Source organism: Nematolebias whitei, chromosome 15 (genome assembly GCF_014905685.2).
Source record: "Nematolebias whitei isolate Nwh7 chromosome 15, NemWhi1, whole genome shotgun sequence".
NCBI classification, from domain to species: domain Eukaryota; kingdom Metazoa; phylum Chordata; class Actinopteri; order Cyprinodontiformes; family Rivulidae; genus Nematolebias; species Nematolebias whitei.
In genome coordinates, this window is record NC_056512.1 from 35,834,078 (window position 1) to 35,850,540 (window position 16,463).

Here is a 16,463-nt window from a genome sequence, read left to right on the forward strand (position 1 = left end):
GAAGGACTCCACTCATCCTGCACACAGTGTGTTCCAGCCCCTCCCCTCAAGCAGGCAGCTGAGGAGCATTCAGAGCAGACCAGGCTCAGAAACAGTTTCTCCCTGCACCTGTCAGACTGCTGAACTCTATTCAGCTTCATCTTACTTTTTAAAAAAAAACTTTATTATGTATATAATATGTGTGTGTATACTCTTTTGTATATGAATCCTTGACATTATTTTTTCGTCCAGGATTTGACGACGAAAAGACAAAAAGGAAAAAGCGGGTGAAGATAATGGATGGATGAAAAAAAGCAGCCAAAATGTAAAAAAAAAAAAGACAATTAAAAACACTCACAAGGCCCCCAAATTGCTTAAACATCTTTTAAAAATTCAAATAAATCTTTGGAAGCCAATTACAACAATATGAGGGCAGATTCAAAATATTTGTATACATAAATAAATGGGTAAACAAAGGTAGGGTGCCTTTTTCCTGTTTACTTGCGTGAGATGGCTGCAATCTTTAGCACAAACTTCTGTAAAGGCTCCCCTTGCTCTCCACCAATCACAACAAAGATAAAACGCGTCGTCCAATCAATGAAAAAAACGTCACCAAGAAGGGCGGGGCAATACGCATGCGCTTTTCAGATACGGAACTAGGTAATGTTATCCGCCTGGTAGCTCTTAGCTTTCCACGAAGAAAGGAGAAAAAAGCTAAAATAAGTTATTTTCTCTTTTAGTTTTTGCGGTTTTGGTAAGCTTGATTTATGTGTGTTTGTCATATAAATAGAGGCACAGGTGGTATTAACTAAATAAATATATTGTTTGCCGTGCTCGCTCAAGCGTTAGCTTCAACTGCTAGTGTTTAAATGAGCTAATGAGCTAGCTGTTGTTCTCGGGTAATGTGTGTTGTTCTCTTTATTGACCTGCACATTTTAAATGTTTTGCAGGTGATCTCGGTGCTGCTCCACTGTATTGTGTGATTATAAAGTGTACACCATGAACTGCCAGTGTTTGCTGCTGCTTCTTGTGTGTGGAGGAGTCTCATCTGTGGAGGTTCAACGTCCTCGCGGGGTCCCATTATCAAGTAAGCGTTTCTAATCCGAGTTCTGACTAAAGCACGTCCACCACAGCTTATATTTTAACTTCACTCCAAGCCAAACTATTATTTAAAACAATGGATTTTGGAGAGTGGAATCATTGACACGACTTCCGTCTTAATTGTATAAAAACAGAAAGGCCGCTGTATGAAGAGAACAAACCCTTCACTTGTTTGGATGGATCCCGCACCATTCCCTTTGACAGAGTAAATGATGACTACTGTGATTGTCAGGATGGGTCTGATGAGCCAGGTCTGTATGTCTTCACTGATGATGATTCCAGTCATTCTATCCTTTCAATATATTTAACCAATATAAATAGCTAACAACAATATTTTCCTTTTTGACTGATTGAAAACCCTTTATATTTCAGGTACCGCTGCTTGTCCCCATGGCAACTTCCACTGTACCAATGCAGGTTTCCGACCAACATTCATCCCCTCGTCCCGCGTCAATGATGGAATTTGTGGTATGAACTTGAATCAGTTTAGATTGCTGTTTTTCAGGCATGTTTTAGAATTTGCACTTTAACATCTGTATTTTCTCTTCAGACTGCTGCGATGCTACAGATGAGTACAACAGTGGTGCTGACTGTCAGAATACCTGCAGGTGGAAAATTTCTCAACTTTTAAGATCTTCTGTTTGCATTTACGATTGCCACACAGAATTGCATCATGTTGAATTTTAAAAAGTTAAACATTTTGGTTGTGCTTTTGTATATTTTTTTGTTTTGTAGGGAATTGTGGCGTAAAGAAAAAGAGAGCATGGAGAAGTTGGCAGAAATAGCAAAGGAGGGCTTTTTGCTCAAACAACAACTTATCCAGGAGGCTAAAAGAGGTCTAGAGGATAAGAAGGTATGAACACGACTAACTTTTGTTGTAGTGTGTGCTCTGAAGCGATTATTTATTCATTAGATTTTTATATGAAGATGTTTGAATACTACCATATACATTTAACGCGTTTGTGCACACAGATGGCAGAATACAGTCTTGAAATGTTGTTTTTTGAATAACAGAGGATGGAAATGGTGCCACATTGTTCTCTTATGTAAATTATTCTAAGCACCTCTTTGTTAGCTATTGTTTTGGCTTCATCCAGAACCATATACTTTTTCTTTTTTTTGTATGAAAACGTTGCATAGCATTTAGTTGACAGTTTTGGTTTAAAAAAATATTTGGTTCAACAGGGCACACTGTCAGAAGTCCAAAACAGTAAAAAGGATCTGGAAACGAAAGTGGAGGCTCTGAGAACTGTTAAAGAAACTGCAGAGCAACCAGAGAAAGTAGCTAAAGAGCGCCACCTGAAGGCCTGGGAAGGTAAAAGTTTGACGACAATATTACAGCACCTACTGTGAATATGGGGTACTACACCACAGTGAAGTGTGAATTTCCTGCTTTTTGATAATGTTCTGTGGTCAACTGATGGAATAGTTGTACATCCCAAATGCCAAAAATTAACATTATTAGAAATTATAATATATAAGACATTTCAAAGTATATTTTCTAAATATATTTAACTTATTAATTTTTTTGTTTCAGAACAAAAAGCTGTCATTCGCACGGAGAAAGACAAGGCTAGAATGGCTGAAGTGTTTCTTGAGCTGGATCGTAACGGAGATGGCTTGTGAGTATTGTTAATCTTCACCAATAGAAGCTTTTTTATGGAAGGAAAATTTATAATTTGATGAACCAGTGACTGCTACAGGATCTGTTTTAAAATCTTCATAAAATAAAAAAAAATGCAGGTTTTATAGAAATTTTAAATAGTCTTTTTTTAGGAGCAACACATTTATGTGAATAATTATCACTATTTAATTTGAACAAAATGGTGGAGCTTTGTTTAGCTGTTTTTTAATCACTGTTTTAGCTTTAACTCAATGTTCATGCATCTGGCTTTATTTACTGGCCGGTTGTGAAAACGGCTTTCTCTGCTGTTACTAAATGTAAAATGGAGTGTTTGTGTGTCACAGTGTCTCAGTGGTCGAACTTCTGTCTCATTCTGAGCTTGACAAAGATTCTGATGGTGTATTCACCGAAGCAGAGGCTCAGGTATATAGTTTTTTTTCCTGATAGCTTTCATTAAAGTATGAATTTTAATTGTAATGTTTTCAAAAGCTACAGCAGAGTCTGAGGATCTAAACCTAACTGAACGTACATCTATTTTCTTTGGTTTGTGTAGGAACTGTTGGGAGGAGTGGACAAAATTGACCCCGCAGCATTTGAGAATGTTTGGAGTAATATCAAAGACAAATATTTGTCCGAGGTACAAATCTGAAGTTGTTTTTGTTAAATTTATAGAAAACAAAACTCGTTTTTCTAAATTTTGTGACGATTTGCAGCAGTCAACCACAGATGCCTCAGTCCCCGTAGAACCCCCACAGGAGGAAATAAAAGATCCAGTCTCTGACAATGATTCTGAAACGTACCCTGATGATGACAACCCAGAGGAAGAAGAGGATGAGGAAGATGAGGAGGAGGATGATGAGATGGATGATGGGGATTATAAAGTAAGCTTTCTATGTGTCTACATACAATTTAAGTTGTTTGTGTTTATTTTAGTAACTCAGATCTGCGTTTTGCTTTCAGACTCCTCCTCCAACACAAACTCAAGACAAAAAGGACGATGAAGAGGGAGCTATGCCGCCCTATGATGAAGAAACACAGAATCTTATTGATGGTGTGTGTTTACAGCTCGTCCTGATAAGCTGAGACACAAATAACAGTCATGAAAATTACAGCATTTAGTTTAGCATTCAAATGGAACTTATTTTGTGCCACAATTAACTGATGTGGAAACTAATGATTTATGTAGCCAGTTTGTTGCTCTTATCACAAAACTTGTAGTAAAAATGTCTTAATTTTGATAAAAGTTGGTTAAGTTCACCTTCTCATTTTCAGCTGCACAGAAAGCCAGAGATGAGTTTGATGAGGCTGAGAAAGCTCTAAGGGAGGTGGACGATAACATCAGGTACATTTCAGACTGTGATGCTTCAGCTGTAGTTGATCATTTTGGTACTCGATCAGCACGTTATTAGTTAAAAATTGTGATATGTAAATTTGAGTTGGGGCTTTTCCTTAGGAACCTCGAGAAGGAAATCTCTTTCGACTTTGGACCAAATGGCGAGTTTGCCTACCTCTACAGCCAATGTTATGAGCTGACCACTGGCGAGTATGTACATCGCTTGACTGGAAAATGTTTTGTATAGAAGTTTAAACTGAACGACTGAGTTATTTGTTTTCTCACAGGTATGTCTATAGACTCTGTCCATTCAACAGAGTATCCCAGAAACCCAAGTATGGTGGATCGGAAACTAATTTAGGGTAAGAGTAAATCAAAGTGTTGCCTTTTTTTTGTTTGTTTTGATTTTAAAACAGTTGATTCATGGTGTATTTTTCACCATTTTGCTTGACTAGTTCTTGGGGGAAATGGGCAGGTCCTGAGGATAACATCTACTCTGTGATGAAGTATGAGCATGGGACAGGATGTTGGCAGGGCCCCAACAGGTCCACCACTGTGAGTCTCAGCCAACAGTTAAGGCATCTTTATTAAAGGACAACACATCATAAATACATGTTTGTGTCATGTCTCAGGTCAAGTTAACATGTGGGACAGAAACGGTTGTGACATCTACGTCAGAGCCCAGCCGCTGCGAGTACCTCATGGAGTTCATCAGCCCTGCTGTCTGCCAGGAGCCCCCTCCAGTGATCCCTGATTCTGATCATGATGAGCTGTAGACACTCGTGATCTGTGAGTAAAATAACTTCTCCTTGTTTTTTTGTTTGTTTTTTTTACGAGAAAGCTTCGTGCCATTTTCTCACTATTTTCTATGGTTTTCCCTTTAAAATTTTATATTGGGCCAGTTGTTTTAATTAGTCGTGTTTTGAGCATCAATACATGAAACTTGGGCTTATTTCATTACCATTTTTTTTTGGTGCAAGCAGGAGCAAATAAAAAATCTGCAATTGTCAAAACGTTTCAGCACTTTGTTTTAGAGAATATCTTGTGTGCAGTTAAAGATGCATGTTAGAGCAGCAGAAAACTAATGGTGTGGCAACATAACCAAAGTTTATTTTGATTGTTTAGAGTATTACTAATTAACTACTGATATCCATCTTATATTGTGAGCATTTTGTCTTTTTACACTTTGTAAGTTTGCTAATGATGCCTTTGGTGTAAACATGGTAAAGTAGAATAATTGGATTCTACAATGTTCTTGCAGTGTTAGTAATTGTGAATAAATACTTGTACTTTGGCCCGTGATAAGATCTAATTTTCTATTTTAAACTTGCCTCTTAGGCAGATTTAAGGTACAATAGTCCCTCACTGCTTTGCAGTTTGTTTATCGCGGACTTGCTCTATTGCGGTTTTTCAAAATAAGAGTGGACATGACACACAATTGGCTGATTGATTGACGATCGGCATGGAATTTTATTTTTTTACATTATTTAGCATCTCCTGCACCTTTGTGCAGCCCATACTGCAGGATAAGCTTCCTGCTGCAGCTGATCAGCTGTTCGCTGTGTAGAGCAGAGAAGTGGGCGTGGCCAAGAGTGCTTGCAGCTGACAAAGAGCAGCGAGGCAGGGAGCTGAAATCATGACATTCTGTGCTCTTTTAGAGCGTTTGGAGTTTAGAAACATTGTTTAGAATATTGCAAGAGTGTGGGAAGGGTTTAAAATGCCTTAATGTATATGTATATATAAATACTAAAATAAACTACTACTTGTACTACTTTTCCTACGTTGCGGTTTTTCACTTATCGCGGGACTTCAGGGTACGGATCCCCCGCGATAAACAAGGGACTACTGTACTTAAAAGCCATAGAAAAATATTCAAAAATAAAAAATGAATTGCCTTAGTTAATTTTTAAATGAATTAGTTTGATTCTGTTAAATCTTGTATTATTGATGGATAATAGTGTAGACTAGATATAAGGGTGAGTTAAACTTTCTGATGATGCTAGCATGAGTGTTGCTTTAGTCAAATGTGCAGAGAAGAGACAACACTGATGAGATTCTATAATTTAACCATAATCCAAAATGAACACAGCAATAAAGGTGTGCTTGTAATGGTCAGTTTTACCTCGGCTGCTCTGCCGTTCGTTAACAAAAAGCATGACTTGACAAGTTGAAATGAACACATGTATGCTTTAATTCGCAGGTTGCTCTTAAGGGACCAGACTTTGCAGCAACATGAAGTTTCCGCTCGACAAGCTGCATCACCTCTGCGTTTTATCGTTTCTGTGTGAACTTTATGGAAATTCCAACGAGTAGGCAATCACAATGATCGACACTTCTATCTTTCACTCCTGCTCGGTTTATTTTAATGCACAATGTAGTCATTCCATTGTTTTCAAATAAAGTTTTGCTCATTGAACTTTTAATTGGTGTCCAGTTTTAATCAGCCACTTAGGTCTAATGAATCTTTGTTCTTTTATTTCATTTATACCTGCTTATAAAAAGAATATAATATCGGTCAAATGTTTGGAAACTAGTAAATGTTGGTGCATCTTGTTTCCTTTCATGGCTTAAAAGCATAAAAAAGTAAACAGTTCCTCTTTTAAATTAAAGACACGTGAGTCAACTCCCTTTTTTTTTCTTTTTTCTACGTTCATTGAACAGGTCAACAACAGTTGCTGATAGTAAACAACACGAGTCATTTGTATTTGTAACTTTCATTTTATTTTTTATTTTTTTTTCTGGCATGTAAAGTACAAATAATTAAACGATTCCATGAAAAAGTCTTCAAGCGTCTTCAGCTGAAATCCCAGTAATAAATATCCTAGTCTAAACTGAAAGGTTTTATTTATTTATTTTTTTTGTTCTTTGCTTAAATTTGTTCGTTTGGTCGTGTTTGGAAGTGTGAGATTTTGTCGTTTTCGCTCTGCCGACGTTGGCGCCGGCAGAACCGTTTTGATCGTTTTCACCTTCGATTTGTTCTACCATTCCAGGAAAATGTAAGAAAAAACATCACTAAGTTACTGCGTCCCCTCTTCTAAATAAATAGACACAAAATACAGTTGATAAACAGAAGGACCACTCACCCCTTCACTACTCTAGACTCCCAAGAAAACCTTCCTGCAGCTTTTTGGAGCTCTGGAATAATTTTTATTTATTTTTCCAGAGCTCTAAGCTGAGTTTTTTTTTTAATGCACAGAGAACAGCTTTGATTTTAAAGCACAAATTGATTCAAGTGGTCTCACAATTCAAAGCAGTGATATAGTTTCGTTTTGTAAACTGAACCTATTAGAACAGGAAAGCATCTTGTGAGTAAATCAAACAGTTCTCGACAGTTGCCGGACCCTGAAAAGGCCCTGAAGCCTTGCTAAAGGGGCCGCTCCACGTCTCCGGGGTTTACAGAGTGGTTGGAAAAACAAGACTGTGATTAGATTAAATAATTAAAAGATCTTCATTTAACAAGACAAACAGAACACAGGCAGTAAAGGCATAACATCTAGCACACAGCATGTATGTTTATACACTTCAATTAGTTAAATATAGCAGTGCATTCTTTGACTATGGAGAACGTTTCCAAATCGTACTTCTAAAGCTGTTTTTTTTTCTATTTGTCCCCCTTTTTAAGAAACAAAACAAAAAAAAATGGTGTTACCACAATTTTGGCAAACTTAAAAGTCTTTTAAAACTTGCAAATATAAGGAAATAAACCATAAATATACACAAAACATACTTTACACGAGGCAATAATAATAATAATAATAATAAATAGTTTTTAAGTTAATAAGTTAAAACTACAAGCTTAAAGTCGCCCAAATAATACAAGTTTGTTGGCGCTATTTTGAATTTTTTCTGTTTAAATTATTTCATGTTGCAACAAAAGCTACCACAGACTTTACAAACACAATTGAACACAGTTTTTGATTGAAACAGAAAAAAGAAAACAAAACTCTAACTAAGTCTAAAATCTGCATACACTGTAAAAACTGCAACTAATAAATGGAAGAAAAATAAACGTGTTACCCAATCGATGCAACCGAACATAACCTTTGACCCATGTGTGTTCTCTATGGCAACATCAACACAAATACACTAATTTAACAAGTGAGGCTTGATATGTAAATGAAAGCAATAAATTACAGGAAAATGATATTTGAAACTGACATGGGCTAAAACTGATGTTATATTCGACAGTATTCCTTTCAAATTCATTGATATACCTCTATTAGGTCAGCCAATTCTGCAGTTTGAGCATGGTCAGAGCACAAATTAGGGACTGAGGAAGTGATCATGGAGAATTAAAGATCAGAGCTCTCATTCTTCGATTTCTCAATGAGTCTGTTCATTTGAATGCTTTTGCCTGAACAGTCGCTCCTTTCACGACTCCGCAAACCATTTCAGTGTGACACTTCTTTTTTTTTTCTTCAAAAAATATATATCATTTGTTTGCAGTCAATATAAAAACAAAGCACATTGCACTTTACTGTTCCATAGGAAAGTTTTTTTGTCTTTTTATTTTTAAATGAGTGTTGTTGCTCAAGCAGTGTAGTACTGTTTCCTGCCATAGTCCTTGGCTCTCTGTCGGGTGTGGGTCTTTGTATAGATGAGAGGTTATTTGGAGCTGTGGGTTTGTGGGATGACTTATCAGGCTGGACATGGCTGGATAAACGACTCCAGCTGCAGTTTAGTGGCCTGTTATCTCGGTCATTATTAACGTCTGTCACCGAATGCTCAGTCTGTGCTATCTCTTGCAAATTGCTCGAACAAAATTAGCTAGATTAGACCTTCGTTTGGTCACTATCTGCGGGGGGGTGAAACAGTATGAGTCAGATCGAGATGTCAGTGAAAAGTATTTGCAATGTTTTAAAAGATAAATACAAAGCTGATGATTTAAATGTAAGGGGAAATACATAAGATGCTTTTTTTTTCCTTTGTCAAGAGGTGAACTGATTCATCCTTTCGATATGCCTTTTTGTTGATACTGCATGTCGTGTGTGCAAATGGGATCGTTTGGTATAGTGTTTTTTAAGATTTCGAAATGAAAACTGATGTGCGCAACTCATATGTTCAAAAGTAATCATAACTCAAAGCTCAGAGGGTCCTCGTTCAATAAATAACATCGATTTGTACAGCAATTACTCAGGGAATCCGTTTTTCTCCGTACTGACTTGCGAAGCAACTCTTTGGCAAAAAGTCAAATTGGTCTAATCGTAAGGATTTAAGCTCGGTGTTTATTATGAATCTGCACTGACGTTTTGAACCTGTGATTCTGTTTAATTTGCAAGCAGCTCTTCAACTTCTGAGCTGGACTACGAGCCAGCAGCTTCGTCTGGGATTCAAGTCAAAGAACTTTGCTGTGCTGTCAATGGAGCAACACCGTGCACGGCGTTAAGACTAAAGATGGAGGTGCATCTTGGGCGCTCAAAGACATACAGTCGATGTTTCTGTTAAATCATAATCAAGCAGTCTGTTTTAGAATTTATTTTCTGTCAGATTTCATAGATTCGTTTCGTTCTGACACGGTTAAACTGGTAAGTTTGAGTGTGATGCTTGATTCCTTCGCCCTCTCCCTAAATCCCCACCCAAACACCGCACACTTCTTTTATTCCTCTTGCTCTGCAAAGATAAGAGGGTTTTTTTTTAATAAAGCTGTGCGATGTCCCAATTTTTCCAAGCTTAAGAATCTGTAAAAATTCAGCACAAGGTCTTGTTCCTTTGTATGTATAAAAATAGATCATCTCTAATGTAATCCTTTTCAAAGAGATCGTCCTCTTTGGCTAACGCAGCGTCACTTAGAAAAGCAAAAGCAAAACCGACTTGAATAAAGGTGACCTTATTAAATCTTTTATCAAGTGCCGATATCTTAATATTAAAAGACGAAAGCTCTCCACGTGGTAAAGTCCGGACTGAAACAGACGCTTCCAGGTTGGCCTTTATTGTTCCATGAAAGGTGCCATAAATAATCCTCGTGCTTGGACGGGGATTGGGTTGGGGATATTTAAAACCAGCTATTTTAGTGATTGTGCCAAACAGATCTGAAGCGAATTCATAAATACTTCTTCTGTTGTGAGCAGAAGTAGAGCTATGACACTTATTTGCGAGCTCGATGTTGCGCTGTCGTGTTTTTCTATGTTTCCTGGAAGCTTGTATAAAATCGTAAAATAAACCTCGAGAACGTTCGGCAAAGTGGAAATGAGTGTTTCTGCTCAATGGATCAACTGTTATTATTTATTACAGATGTGCCTCCTAATCGGGTTTAAATGTTCAGTCATTAGGAAGTGTTTTCTAATCTCATGTCAAGTTACCGCAGATGCTATCCAGTGGTGTAGTCTACGTGATACTCAGGTATACGGAGTATACCCACTAGAAAAGCTTAAGAATTCCAGTATACCCACTTAAAAGTGCCCAACGACACACGGCATATCATTAGGCACGCGTCAAACAGCAGTTAAACGCTTCTGTAACAATCTACTGTTATGCAGCGCTCATGTTTTTAATACAAAGCCAACTGTTGTACAAAGTTTGTTCATTTATTCAAATATAAGATAAATTTGGAAATGCTCAATATGCTTAAAAATCAAAAATAAATTGACGATTACATTGTACTACTTTGGTTTCTAAGCACAGTATACCCAGTACAAAAAATGTAGACTACACCACTATGACCTTATTGGTTGAGAGAGCCTCTGTCTGCTTACTAACCTGATGAACGGCGCCGGGGCCTTTATGTTCTTGCTTCTCATCACCTTCAGATCATTTTCAAGCTAAGACTTTTGCAGCTACGAGTAGTAACATTCAACCCTTGTGATCATAAAGAGGTTTTTACATCACATTTGCTTTCTGCCTTGACTTTTTGACACCTTCATTGAAAGGATCTCTCCAGACTGTAGCTGGCCATGCCTGGCAGGATAAAGCGCCTCGTAAAGCATGATAAATACACACAAAAAAAACACCAGTTTCCTCCGTTGTGGCTGCGTTATGATGAAATAGTTTCCCCCTCACACTCATCGCTCTCTTGCCCAGCAGAGAATTACTAATGAACGTCATCGCCGTGGGAGCGCTGCTGCTCTGCTCTTAAGTTCACAGACAGTCTGCTTGTGTGAAATCCATCACGTGGATGAGATTAGAAAAATAATAAATAAAGTACAGCTTTAGAGCACTAAATATGTGTGATTTCTGATTTGAACTGTGTTTCTAACTATGATGTGAGATTGTGAGGCTGAGAGTGATTCTGATGTTCTTTTCTGTAACCAGTATTTTCGCTTGAGCTAAAGTGTGTTGGGTTTGAGCTAACAAGCTCTGATATAGTTGAGAAAATGCCTTTATTTTCTATAGGCACCACCCAATGCAGGTCAGGAAACAGTAGTCAAAGTTTCTAGAAAATGCTTACATACTCGGCTATTATAACCACCTTAAATATTGAATATATAGTATTATTTTAATAGACGTATATAAGAGAACACTGTTTTTTAGTTTTATTTTCTTTGATCTAAAAAAACCACTGATTCAAAATGCCCAAGTGTAAAAAAAGTGACTACAACCCCCTCCAGCAAGATAATTGGAGAGATGGCGGGGGGTACGAGTTTGGGTAAATTGCACATATTTGATTTTTTTGATCATTTCGTTCATCAGTTGTCATTATTTGCCTGAATTCAATCAAAGCACTCCGTACACATTCTCTGTCACATTCGTTAGACTGTCTTCTAAATAGATAGCTCTTGCCCCCACCCCAAAAACCAGCTACGTACCCCTTCTAATTCAATCCAGGCAAATACAAGGAAAGGACTATGTCGTGTAAAGGGAAAAAAGAAACTCCTCTAGTGTGTTCGAAACTCTGACTCGCCTATGCTTGGATATGTTTGTGCAATGCGTGTATGTGTGCCTACATGTCTGCGTTCTGTGGTTTCTTTCTTATGAATTTGTGTGAGATCATGTCAGAGAGAGACTCAGTCCAGGCCCATGTAGAGTGATGACAGAGAGCTCGGTACGTCTCCCTGCAGGTTGAGCGAGCTGGCACTAGCAGCCTCTCTTTCAGGCTTTGTGCTGCTTGCTGGTCTTGAAGGAAACCTGCAGCACGCGATCGCCTAAGCGATAGCCATTTAGGCTAGCGATAGCCATGGCGGCTTCGTCGTAGTTGGTCATCGTGACAAAGCCAAAGCCCTTACATTTGTTGGTGGTGAAGTCACGGATGACTTTGACATTGGTGACAGCGCCAAAAGGCCCAAAGAGCTGCCACAGGACGCTCTCGTCGGCTTCAGGCGACAGGTTGTAGACAAAGATGCACCAGCCGGCTCCAGTGGGACCAGTGAGGTTGACCCCGGCTAGGCTGGTCATGCTGTCAATGGTGATGGGGGAGAATCTGGGGAAGAGAGCAGGAGAACTACCATGGGTGTCATTCTGAAGTTCTACACAACTTTCAGCGTTCTACACTTATGAATAGGTGTCTGTGAGAAATGATGGTGTGTGGAGCCTGGGGAGCCCATCTTCATCCCCTCTGCTGTGTCAGGAGTAGATATAAATGTGTGGGCACCACAGTGGCTCCAAACTACCTGCTTACACAGAATGACACTGTGTGCCCCCTGAGACAAGACACCCACACAGTGGTGCATATTTTCTCTGCTGACCAGAGTCTCTGGAAGGATTAAACGTATGAATCACGATGTTCAACAGAAATCACAGTTTTGGAACGAAAACACAGAAACCTAGAGAGGGATGAAAAGCAAACTGGATTCAAACCATACAAAAAAAAAATAATAATAAAACTGGAGCAAAACAGAAGAGACGCAAACAGAATCTGGTATGTCCATGCTGGTGGAAAAAAAAGGGAACATTAAAGCAACTGAAACCAACAATGTTAGTTCATAAATAAATACAGATAAACCACTTGTAATAATTAAAACAAAAGAACGAAAAGGTTCAACAAAGCCATGCCAGAATACCCCGCTGTTAGGAAGCTGCAGATGTTTGTTGCAATTACAGATTTTTTTGTTGTTGTGTCTGTGACATGGGGAAAATGGGCTGTGGGTGGTAAAAAAATAAAATAAATCGTGGCCATTACGTCTCATTTTAGAGATGAAGTCAGCATGTGGTATTCCGGGCACTTTGTTTGAGGTTTAACTTTAGCATGAATGCTTTTGAAGGTACACCTTTGGCATTTACCTCTTGACTCCGTAGCTGGCGTTTAGTAAATTGTCGAGTCTGCAACGCAAGAGGGAGAGTGAAGGGGGTGCAGAGGTTAGTTATGGGATCTACAAGGAAGGGTGGGGGACTTTCATGGTTATTATGTAGCTCCATCATCAGCTGTCCTCCAGAGGGCAACCTTCACTTCAACGCACTTCCAACCCATCCACCCACAATGAGTCATAGTCCTGCTGGTATTTATTCTTTATACTGAGTTAGTAGCTTTAATGCAAACATAGCCCATTATTCAACTACTGAATTAAAAATGTGTACTTTCAAAAGAGATTGTTTGCCCCCAACAATTTCTTTTAGTTTTTTTTTTTTTGCAAATAATAATACCCGAGGACTTTGATTTACAAAACGTTAAATCTTGAATTACATTAGCATGTAAATATGTCGTCGTTTCATTTCTTTTGATGCCCTCAAAGCCTTGGAATGTAAAAGGCTGTATTCAAATGGAGTTAATGTTATTCTTGAACCTGGAAAAATCTAGTGCCTTACATTGTGTTTGAGCTGCTATTTGGATCTGGTCCCTTTCCCAGTGAAGGGATCACACTGCAGTTTAAAAGAAAGTTAGAGAAAAAGAGTGAGAAGGAGGGAAAGTAAAATATCGCCAATTATGTCTTTTCTGTAGCTAATCGATAAGCAATTACAGCTTTTCTAGTGATGGAAAAATAGCTTTTGCTTGTTTTTTAACATTGCAGACTTCACAATTTTTGCACATTATTAATAGAATTAACACAATTTTGTTTTGCTCGAGCTCAAAAATTAACGTTTACGTGTAACTTGGCTTTGAAGCATTCAATAGTTCATCAACAATCGACAAGCTAATGGTGGGGTTCAAACGCAGGGTGGGGTTGGCGTAGGTTCAGTACCTGAAGCGCTGAGTTTGGTGGTGCAGGGGTCCCGTGTAGCGACGGGCAGCAGTTTGGTACAGCTGAGTCAGTAAGGCCTGGCCCGTCTTCTGACTGGGGTTGTTGGCGAACTTGACAGTTATGGGCTCAGCAGCACCCAAAGGCTTCTGTCCGTTCAGACCTTTGATGGCCTCTTCTGCTTCATTACGCTTGTCAAACCGGATGAAGCCCACTCCTCGGGATATGCCTGCTCCGAATAAGAAAGCACACCGACCTTACTGTTTTGTCATCGGTGACCACTGCTGCCTGAACGTCTGGACACCCGGACAGGGTGCGGCGCGCAGTAAAGCTGTACCTGTGACTTGGTCCACGAGGATGCGGGACGTGATGATGCGACCGTATTGGGAGAACAGTTGCTCCATGTCTTTCTGGCTCATGGTTTTAGGGAGTCCGCTCACATAAAGGTTGGCATCACGAATGGAAGCTGAGCTTGGCCGAGCATATGATACCTATGACACAGAAGAGAATTTGTTTAAATGTCTCTTAAATCACAGAAAATCGCTGTTAAATTTGAATCAAACGGAAGCAAAACCTTTTGGGGCCGGACTGAACGCTAATCCCTGATTCATCCTGCTCTCCACAGACTAATTTGTCTCCGTCTGTGTCCTCAGTCGGTGCCTTTAATATCAAATTCGGCCATAATGAGACCACCACAGACAAAAACCATGACAGCTATAACTATTACTCCAACTGAATCCATTCATTGGTTAACAAGTCGATTGTTTTCTGCTGAAAAACATCAGCTTTAGTTAATTTTTTTTCTAAATTCTCCAGAGGCTTAATTAAAGCAGCATCATTTTTGATGCATCTGTTTTGATCCCTTAAGGTTTTCCTGTTAGCTGGTCCCCTTTCAGCACATTTTAATTCCCACTTTGGCAAAACGATATCTAAGTGATCGTTCCAGCGATTGACCTATTGTTGTTTTTTTCGGTTTATGGGAGTCTTTGAACACTTGTGTGACGGATAGAGCGCTTCGGAGCATTGTTAAGAGCGCTGTGTTTGTGTGTGATGGAGAGACAGAGTGAGTGTTGTCTGCGATAGGCCAAGCTGTAGACCTGCCTCCTCCTTTTGTGCCTATTCTCTGGGGGGTGGGCGGGGGGGAACAGCTCCATGAGCAAACAGCAAACATCGAAGGTGCAACCCAACCGTGCAACTTATAAACACAACGCTTTGTATCATAAAGAGAATTTGTAGACTCGAGGAGTATACTTCTTTAATTCGGACACAAGCGCTGGAAGTTCATGCGTGTATTTGCTTTGGGGTGAATACAGGTGTTCTGATTACATCCATCAGGCCTGAGCACCAGTGCCTTTTGTGTCCACAGACAGACTGTATGAGCGGGAGGGTTGTGCGGTGCACTGATTAGGGTGTTCTGGACGAGTCAGGGGGGAGCAGCTCTGTTCGGGGAACACAGGCTGCCCTATAATTAACCCTCTCCCTGTCGCTCCCACAGTACAGATGGTGCCTGAAGCCCATATGGCCTCTAATCCTGTCATTGGCATTCTGCTCTCTGAGCTACTCCCTGTCCTTCCACTGCCCCCCCTCCTCCCAAACACCTCACTCCTTCCTTTGATGCTTATATCAGAGAGTTAAAAATATTGACCACAGGAGCTGCTTTTTTCCCCCAATTAATTTTTTTAACAAGTTAACGACAGTCCCATTTTTCTCTAAATCCATTAGGTTTTATGATTAAAATGACCCAGTGATTAATCGTCATGAATGTTTTATAACTTTTTTTTTTTTTTTTTTGCCTTTTGTTGCTCATCTAATCTTGTGGTTTGAATATTTTCTTTCAGCTACGTTCTCGACCTAAATTTGAGTTCAGTGTAAAAGATTTGAATTTCGCCAACATCTGCTGGAACATCACCTGTTCTGGAGATCTGGTTGTCCTATCCTGCAGTTTGTTTCGATGTTTGGTCTACTTTGATCCGGCTGGAAGGAATCAGAGTTTAATAACATAACCCCCCCCCCCCAGTTATCATCTTATTTTGGGACAAAGAAGCCCCCTAATTAGCCTGGATTGGAGGCAGATGGGCTAACCTGCACTGACCCTGGTGCGGCCCAGGCAGGCTACCTAATTACATTTCCATCATAATAACCACCGCATGCTGTCCGCCTCTTGCTTTCTGACCTCCACTCTCTCCTCCTCTTTTCACCCTTTTTCATCCTTCCTTTGTTCAAGCCACCGCTCCCTTCTGCCTCCTCCTACCCCACATTTTGCCCCCCCCTTTTTTTTTTGACATGCTTCGCCTCCTCTTTCAGCCTTGACAAAATCTCCACTTCCTTTCTCTTTGTCTGGCGCGCTTCCAAGAATTCAAAATGATTTTTTTTCTCCCCC

At 39.5% G+C, this 16,463-nt stretch overlaps 2 protein-coding genes across 13 annotated transcripts in view; one reads left to right on the forward strand and one right to left on the reverse strand.

Moving 5' to 3' along the window:
- The first annotated feature begins 942 nt into the window (after positions 1–942).
- prkcsh (protein kinase C substrate 80K-H) lies at positions 943–6,402 on the forward strand. Its single transcript, XM_037689103.1, has 17 exons — positions 943–1,066; positions 1,215–1,331; positions 1,453–1,548; positions 1,631–1,688; positions 1,816–1,933; positions 2,266–2,395; positions 2,618–2,702; positions 3,049–3,127; positions 3,258–3,341; positions 3,418–3,585; positions 3,665–3,755; positions 3,977–4,046; positions 4,158–4,247; positions 4,325–4,399; positions 4,493–4,592; positions 4,670–4,826; positions 6,238–6,402. Exons 1-16 carry the CDS (start codon positions 979–981, stop codon positions 4,811–4,813), a joined length of 1,593 nt encoding a protein of 530 aa, XP_037545031.1. The 5' UTR covers positions 943–978; the 3' UTR covers positions 4,814–4,826; positions 6,238–6,402.
- Positions 6,403–10,655: 4,253 nt separating this feature from the next.
- The window catches only part of elavl3 (ELAV like neuron-specific RNA binding protein 3), a 12,535-nt gene continuing 6,727 nt past the window's right edge, over positions 10,656–16,463 (reverse strand). For 2 of the 12 annotated variants that reach the window (XM_037689104.1, XM_037689106.1), the window contains exons 4-8: positions 14,421–14,574; positions 14,087–14,315; positions 13,713–13,766; positions 13,191–13,229; positions 10,656–12,411 (exon numbers count right to left, since the gene is read on the reverse strand). In XM_037689104.1, coding sequence (XP_037545032.1) covers positions 12,063–12,411; positions 13,191–13,229; positions 13,713–13,766; positions 14,087–14,315; positions 14,421–14,574 — 825 coding nt within the window. In that variant the 3' untranslated portion in view covers positions 10,656–12,062. The remainder of the gene's footprint in view (positions 12,412–13,190; positions 13,230–13,712; positions 13,767–14,086; positions 14,316–14,420; positions 14,575–16,463) is intronic. The other 10 variants (XM_037689105.1, XM_037689107.1, XM_037689112.1 and 7 more) reach the window with 7 other exon arrangements.

Coding starts and splice junctions, on each gene's coding strand:
- prkcsh (XM_037689103.1), top strand. CDS start 979: ATGAACTGCCAGTGTTTGCTGCTGCTTCTTGTGTGTGGAGGAGTCTCA. Junction 3,342..3,417: donor AAGACAAATATTTGTCCGAG/GTACAAATCTGA, acceptor GACGATTTGCAG/CAGTCAACCACAGATGCCTC. Junction 3,756..3,976: donor AACACAGAATCTTATTGATG/GTGTGTGTTTAC, acceptor TCTCATTTTCAG/CTGCACAGAAAGCCAGAGAT.